Source organism: Dermacentor silvarum, chromosome 6, assembly GCF_013339745.2.
Source record: "Dermacentor silvarum isolate Dsil-2018 chromosome 6, BIME_Dsil_1.4, whole genome shotgun sequence".
Classification (NCBI taxonomy): domain Eukaryota; kingdom Metazoa; phylum Arthropoda; class Arachnida; order Ixodida; family Ixodidae; genus Dermacentor; species Dermacentor silvarum.
Window position 1 is genome coordinate 83,120,177 of NC_051159.1, and position 8,234 is coordinate 83,128,410.

The 8,234-nt window shown below is 47.2% G+C and overlaps 1 protein-coding gene across 1 annotated transcript in view; it reads right to left on the bottom strand.

Moving 5' to 3' along the window:
- LOC119456760 (uncharacterized) overlaps window positions 1-7,974 on the bottom strand; it is a 59,443-nt gene extending 51,469 nt beyond the window's left edge. The window contains exons 1-6 of the mRNA XM_049669068.1: window positions 7,959-7,974; window positions 7,667-7,885; window positions 4,478-4,728; window positions 3,552-3,733; window positions 2,481-2,553; window positions 1,125-2,148 (exon numbers count right to left, since the gene is read on the bottom strand). Of these exons, the coding sequence (XP_049525025.1) occupies window positions 1,125-2,148; window positions 2,481-2,553; window positions 3,552-3,733; window positions 4,478-4,728; window positions 7,667-7,885; window positions 7,959-7,974 (1,765 nt within the window). The remainder of the gene's footprint in view (window positions 1-1,124; window positions 2,149-2,480; window positions 2,554-3,551; window positions 3,734-4,477; window positions 4,729-7,666; window positions 7,886-7,958) is intronic.
- Between the last annotated feature and the right edge of the window lie 260 nt (window positions 7,975-8,234).

The window sequence follows — 8,234 nt, forward strand, 5'->3', positions numbered from 1 at the left end:
ATGGTGTGTGGTCAGTCATAAACTAGCCCTTTATTCCGCGCATGCAACTCGTTAGGCGCTATCGGACTTCTAGTGGATTCTGAATAAAACATATCGTATGTAGCCGGCGCTTGTGGATTCTAAATACGCCGTATCAGGAAGACAGAATTGAAATACAATTTTGCGGTGCCCTTGTCTTTTGAAATAGTTATTGAAAAACACGCAATAGTTATTGAAACACGAATACACGCAAAATTGCGGTGCGGTGGCCGCTCGAGGCACTTTGCGTGTATTATACTCTGTATATGTACAGGGTATAACTTATGTAGTATTAATCATGCACTAAGATTTAAAACATATGCAAATACAACGTAGCTGGACAGAACAAAGGTAATGTTGTTTGCCGTCGCTTGGAGATACCGAGATTATTTTTCAATTTCGCCGAAGTAAATAAGGAGTCTGAATTAATTAACGTCTCAGACATTATAATTAGATGAAAAATGTCAATCAGAAAATTGTACAGCAACACGAAAAACTCCCGCTACAGCTTTCTGTTGCTCAATACGAGCTACATAAAATTGTTTTTCCGAGCGTGAATGAAGCCTGCGAATGCACGCAAAGTGCTTCCAGCGGCCAGTCGAGCGGCAATTTTCTGTGATTCGCGGGCTTCTTTCACGCTCGGAAAAACACTTATGTAGTTCGTATTGAGCAACAGAAAGCTGTATCGGGAGTTTTTCATGTTGCTCTACAATTTTCTCATTGATACTTTTCATCTAATTATAATATTTGAGAAGTTGATTAATTAATTAAGAACAATTATCTAATTAGGCGGCATGCGAAAGATATTCCGAATATCTCCAAGCGACGGAAAAAAAATCACCTTGGTTCAGTCCAGCTACGTGGCATTTGCATACTTTTAAACATTGGTGCAGGACAGTTGGGTATCATGCACCGACGTTTAAAAGTATCCAAATGAATGACACGTAGCATATATATATATATATATATATATATATATATATATATATATATATGCAGGGTGTCCGACATATCATGCACCAACGTTTAAAAGTATGCAATTGCCACGTCGCTAGACTGAACCAAGGTGATGTTTTTGCTGTCGCTTGATATATGCGGTGCCTTACCGACTACGTTGGCACACCCAATGATGCGGTAGCACCAGTGCAGCGCCATGCACGGCAGCAGCGAAGTCATGAGCTTGGTCGAGCGAGTCAGCATGATGTAGTGCGCCGACAGGCCGTCGAAATCTTCCAGCGCCAGCCAGGGCGCGGCGTACGCCGTTATCCAGTAGCACATGGCGAACAGGATGGCCACCGTGTTGTTGGCGAAGAACAGCGACAGCACCATGGCCGTGGTGACGTACTGGAAACTGAACAGCACCAGCGACACGAACACCACTGTCTTGTTGGTGTCCTGGAGGAAAGTGGCGCTCCGGCCGTTCTCCTCCCTCGCTACCGTCGTCATGTAGCCCATGATGCAGGCGATGCTGACGAGACCCTTGAACATGGCAGCCATGAAGTGTCCCAGCCAGTATATGGCGTCGTGCAGACCGGCCAGTCGCAGCTTCTCGCGCATTCCGGTCTGCGCTTCCTCGGCGAGCCGCCCGACGAGCGTGGAGAAGGTGACCAGGTAGCCGATGCCGATGCGAACCGCCATGATCCAGAGGGCGGACAGGGCGTCCTCGGGTAGCGGGCCCTCGCTGAAGCGGCGCGTCGTCATTCTGTACGCACGCCGAGCGGCGTTCGTCTCACCGCCGGCCTGGCGCATGAGCTCGGTCTTGGCACGCACGAGCGCGATCTGGCAGTAGGCGACGCTCTCGCGCTGGGTCACGGGGTTGGGCAGCGTGCTGAAGAGCGCGAACACCTTGTGGCGCCGCGTGATGTAGTCGGCGTCGTCGAAGAAGCGAACGGTGAACTCGAGGTCGTTCTTCCTCTTGCCCCGGGTATCGCCGAAGACGAGCGCGACGACGCGTTGCTCGGGCCCACGCTTGGGCCTCGGGCTGAAGTGGTAGAAGGCGCGCAGCAGGTCCTGCTCGGTGTCGTAGCCCTGCGCTCTGACGCGGCCGCCTGCGGGAAACGCGGTCTTGACGAGCTTCTCGTTGTGTTCTCGCGGGGCGTAGAGAATCTGCGAAAAGAAGAAAACTGTGTTCTATTTGTTGCCGTGAGTGCGAATGCCACTTAGCTGGTCAGAGCCATGGTAATGTTTGCCGTCGCTTGGAGACAATCAGAGTATTTTTTGCATTCCTCCTAATTGCATATTTGTCTTAGTAAGTAATCTTCTCGAATATTATAATTAAATGAAAATTGTGAATGAGAAAATTGTAGAGCAACATGAGAAACTCCTGATACAACTTTCTGTTGCTCAATACGTGCTGCATAAAAGTATTTTTCTGACCGTGAAAGAAGCCCGCGTATTGGGGGCGAGGACTTACAGAGTCGCCATCTATCGGAAGCGCCTCGCTTGCGTAGTATGAGGGATACCGTGGCGAGCTCTTCATGGGTTTGTATGTCGGGGCTCAATAAAAACACCACGCGGGAGCCCTCCTGCATAATTCTGTAAGAATTCTCGAAACGAAGTTGTTTTAATGTCGAAATAATAATCTTGGGCAAACAGAAAGCACAGAATGGTTTACAGGCGCTATCTCTTTACAGAATACCTATAGTGAACGCCAACTGCGCGTGGTCGCTGCGGTGGAGTCCCCTTAACCGGCTTCTTGCGTCAAAGGTAGACATTCACTGAGAGCAAGCTATGTGAAATATGTTCGTTTAGTGGGCTGCCTGTATCACCAAATGGAGCATAACAGAATGAAGCTTCAATGATTGATCGATTCTGGGGTTTTACGTGCCAAAACCAATTCTGATTATGAGGCACGCCGTAGTGGAGGGCTCCGGATTAATCTTGACCATCTGGGGTTCTTTAACGTGCACTACAACACAAGCACACGGGCGTTTTTGCATTTCGCCTCCATCGAAATGAAGCGATCACACGGGATCGCAGCGACCGACTGCGCGTCTGCCTGCATGTCCGAGCAGTGTTTCCCTTTCGCTGCGAGCGTGTTTTCGCACCGTGCCGTGACCTTTAGGCCGCATCTTATCATCATTTGACTGCGCACAAGCAACCATTGTTGCGTGGAGGCTATCAGAGCTGTACCAAAATATAATTTCGTTATAACTGGGACTTCGACGCCTACGGAGACTTGTGGTGTGCTGACGCAACGATTCAATATTTTTTTTTTCTTTTCTTCTAAATTCTTGGACGTTTCAGTATCGTTATTTCTCAAGATGCGTCGCGCTGTGTGTTTAGGTAAGTCTTCGCAGCGAGCAATTTCCCGCTGCTTCTTTTTCTTAATCCAGTACGTTCAATTTTTGGTGCTAACACAAACATGAGCATATGCCATGCCTTTTTTTTTATTGTGCTTATTACCGTTCCCTTTCCATTCCAGTGAACTTGCCAGTATCTGGCATCGACAGGTTCACAGACCAAAGCTTCGTGACATATAGCCAGGCGGCGCGCGCGAGCGAGCGTCTCAGTGCGCGCTTTCTGCTACTCACTGCGAACATCTCAGGCCCGACGCGTAGCAGAAAGCTTCCTCGTGGAAGTGCTTGCTGCACAGCTGAGTTGTAGCCGATGGCTGCTTGCCTGTTTTAAGTTTCGCGATCCAAGCTTCATGCAGCTTCTTGAACTGCGGGTACGTGTGAAGGCCCACACCGGGCTCCGTTGCGTACGACCGGCACTGCGACACCGAGCAGTAGCCTACCATGCTGGATGCCTTCAAAGGCAGTCACTACCTATAATGGGGTTTTCAAGTGTTGTTACGCAGACACCAGAAGCGGGAAAACCTCCCCACTCAAGCAGAACCGAAGCGCCGGTGGAACATTAAACTTTCGTTTTCAGCTCGCTTCGGCGCTTCCGAACCAGCCGACGCGGCCGTTGTGCTATACATGTGATCCCTCATATCACGTCACGCCGACGTAAGCGCCAGCTTCTCGAGTGGTAGAGCTCGCCCCCAATACACGCAATATTGACGCGCGACTGACCGCTCAGGCAGATTGCATGTATTCTCGGGCTTCTTTCACGCTAGGAAAAACCCTTCTGTAGCACGTATTGAGCAACAGAAAGCTGTATCGGGGAGTTTTTCATGTTACTCTACAATTTGCTCATTGACACTTTTCATCTAATTATATTTGAGAAGCTGAATAATTAATTCAGACTAATTATATAATTAGGCGGAATGCAAAGAAATAATCTGAGTATCTCCAAGACACGGCAAGCAACATTATCTTGCTTATTATCCAGCTATGTGGAATTTGCATATTTTTTCAATCTTGGTGCATGATAGTTGGGACACCCTCTACACAGCCCTAATTTCAGTGTGCCATGAAGTTACTCTTCCATTGCGAGTATAAGGTCCTAGAGACAGCTGCATAGACAGACAAAGGTAAAGAAGCGCCAGCTGGACGCATGAAACGTTGCTTGCCAGCTGGGGTGCCCTGAAGTCGCTCTCGTTGCGTTCGGGGTAGTCGCGGGGCGCGCTGAGCCTGGTGCAGGGTGGCTTGTCGCACAAGGTCGGTGGCGCCACTAGCGGACGGTCGCGCTCCACGCCCAGGAACGCGAGAAAGATCATGGCCACCTCGAAAGTGGTGACGAGGTAATGGCGCTTGATCGCCTGCACGTACACGTCTTTCCACATGATGGCGTACACCTGCGAGAAGACGCCCATGCCGCCGCCTGCGGCAACGTGTCACGACAAAGGTGTCACATGATTGAAAGGGACAGGCTGTGCTGAAAAGAGCTGGTTGGCGCTCCGTTTCTTTCTTCTTTCTTTTTATTCTTTAACAAAAAATTCACAGGGCACTTTGCTTGTGACCATGATGTATGAAGAACTGGTGGTCCGACGTAAGAGTGCGGCGCCTCTCACTGATGTTGGAACGCCGCTCATTCGTAATCATCATCATCATCTGTAGAGTTACTGTACATCGCTCCCAAAGGGTTGGTAGCACATACAGCGTATACAGTAACTCTAGGGGGCTGGGACGTCGGGGACCTGGCATTCCCTGGACACCGTGCATGCTGGGACTGTGCATTGCAGCCTGTGTTTTTTAGAGCGCCTGCTACTGTTTTTAGTGACGGACCTAAGTTTCTGTCTTTACGTTACAAAATCTTAAAACGTGATTCACAATTGCTGCGGAGCTGTGCTGCAATTTCTAAACAAAAGCGTATAGCATTTCTCTCAGTGCGGCGCCCACAGTTCGTGTCTCGTGTTGAATACACCAGTAACTTAATTTACTTTTGCTACTTCTGTTTGAACAAATGGTCGCTATCCACTTCTCACAATACGCAGCTTTCCCGCTTTCATTTAATACGAAGAAATGTTCTGGGGAGTGCTGCAAGCGCCTTCACCTAAGGAAGGCGCTTTCCCCTTTAAGATCTCGCAGGCCATGATGAGGCAGATGCGCGTTTCTCCCCAGCGGCCGCCGCGTCGTTGGAGCACTTGTTCTTACACCGTGCTTGTGACAGAAAGCTGACTCTGCATATATATATACAGATTATACTCTATATAGTATGTAATCAGTGCTTATCTAGTTTTGGGGGAGGGGACTTCTGCTACGGACACCGTCTCGCTCAAGGTGGACCCCCAAGCTATTTCGCCGAAGAAAGGAAACCATAAGCTTAAGCCCAAATAATTTGCTTTCTCTCCAAAACACTCGTAACTAACATTAGTGCTGTATGTCTTAGTTAGCCTGACAAGAATAGGAGTATCCAGCATGCGGAATACGGGGTGATCATTTTTAAGTTTTACAGAACATTTAAATGTCGAAGATATAGCACAATTCTTGTCCTTGAGCTGTATTATTCGAAGAGGCGGACAGTACTAGCACGAGAAATCGAAACACACAGTCAACTAATTAACGCAAAGCCACAAATTCACTTCCTAATTACTCCATCCAGCACATATTGGAATTTGCGAATTGTAGCCGGTGAACTTACAACATGTGCACCTATGCACTTGAAATGAATTCCTAGGATTACACCATGCAATTGAGATATATTATTCCCCAAAGGACGGGGTGAAATAGATGGGTGTTTTAGTTAAGTGCTTCAATGCATAAAAAAGCGTTCTGTAAAAAAGTAAGTAGAACAGTAGTGCGTTCTTACGGCGGGTTTTAATAGAGCATATCTCTAAACTAGTGTCATTCTGGAAATTCATTCCTAGTGGATGCGCTTTGCAACCTCAAAGGCTACAATTCATAAATTGCCATATGTGCCGTAACGTAATTAAGAAGTGCATTAGTGCATTTCGATGGGGGCGAAATGCACATATGCCCGTGTACTTGTAGATTTAAGCGCACGTTAAAGAATCGCAGCTGGATAAAATTAATGCGGAGTCCCTCACTGCGGCGTGCCTCATGATCACATCGCAGTTTTCGCGCGCATATAAATCCCAGAATATAGCATTTTTTACCCGCGGCTGTTTGCAGAATTTGCAATATTTGTTTCCGTTACAGAGTTGGAAGTTGGTCAAAACGCATTGTTGGGCTAGTTGGTTCATTATAGCGGCAAACGGCACGTTTAGAAGGTTCTGAAATTGATGCTTAAATGATACATTCTTTAAATTCTTGTATAATTTGCAAAGAACGTTAAAGGAATCCAAATAACAAACCTTCATTGAACAGTTGCTAAGATTTGTGGAAACTGCCGCCGGTGATACGCGACATCGAAGGTAATGTTATATAGCAGACGAGGACAACGAACGCATGAGCGGTGACTCAAATACACTGCGTCGGCGAGTGCGCGGCTTGCTCAGCGTGCTCGAGACCGCGCCATGTACAGGGCGTTTCAGCGAACACTTTCAAAATTTATTTAAGGTTGCCTGTGGCAGATAGCCCACTTCTAGTTAATGAGATGGTCTACTCGAAGAGGCGGACATTACTTGCCCCCAAAATTGAAGTGATTAATCGACTAATTAGCAAAAAAATCACTAATTAAGTGTTTAACTAATTACATGATGGCCTATATTGCAATTTACAAATTGTAGCCGTGGAGTTCTCAAGGCGGATCCACAAAGAATTATTTCTCAGGATGACACCAGTTTCGAGATATTAATTCCCAAACTTTGCGGAGAAATGCATTGGCGTTCCAGTTAATTTTGTGCTTCAATGCATAAAGCGACGTTTTTTTAAGAACCTAACTGGAACGCCAATGCATTTCTCCACAAAGTTCGGGAATTAATATCTCGAAGCTGGTGTCATCATGATAATTCGTTCCAAGTGGATCCGCCTTGCGAACTCCACGGCTACAATCTGTGAATTGCAATATGGGCCATCAGGTAATTGGTTAAAAACCTAATTAGTGAATTTATGTTAATTATTTGATTATGCATTCCAATTTCTTGTGCAAGTAATGTCCGCCTCTGCGAATAGACCAGCGAATGAACTAGAATTGTGCTATCTGCCACAGGCAACCTTTAATAATTTTTGAAAGTGTTCGCTGAAACACCCTGTATGTATGCGACAGATGTTGTAGGGTCTGGTGCTACGGTTTCTTGAAACCGTGGCAGTCAGACCCTACCTTTGCCATCCACGCGCATTCCAATGGCAATAGGCGCACATCGGAGGGTACCGGGCTGCGAATCCCTGTACCTTGGACGTGTTACTGTGTCACTTGCCTTGAACCAGTATGACTTGAGGCTGAAACCGTGAGTCGGGTGAAACCGTAAGGACGCGGTCAAGGACGTAGATGTAGATGTAGAGCCTTGAAGTTACTGGCACAAGGACGATCCTTTCTCTCTCGCGGCCGGTCTTCTTTGGGGCTCGCGCGGGTAGCGTGGGCCGACACACGCGGGAGGTGACGGTAATGTCGATGGGTTTTGGCCCTCCGGTTGTTTCTGGCAGAATCGAAGAAGTAAAATCGCAATCTTAGCCTTAATTTTTCTGCATCGTGTTACGCTCCCTAAGTGCCTGCTCCGCTATTCATGGTTGCTGCAGTTTCATAAGATTTCAGTTCTACCATGCATTCTGGAAAGATTGAATAGTGCGCAGAATGGGCCATTGTTCCATAGACGCTCTATTTATTTTTTTTGTCACCTGGCAGCTCGTATATACGGCACCCGCGATACCTTGACGCGGTGACCATGTAGTGACTTGATATATTGGAAATTGCATAAAGCATTTTCATTAGTCACGTGCACCCTGCATTTGTGCATATATCTTTTTTCTTGTAAGCACCTGAGTCTT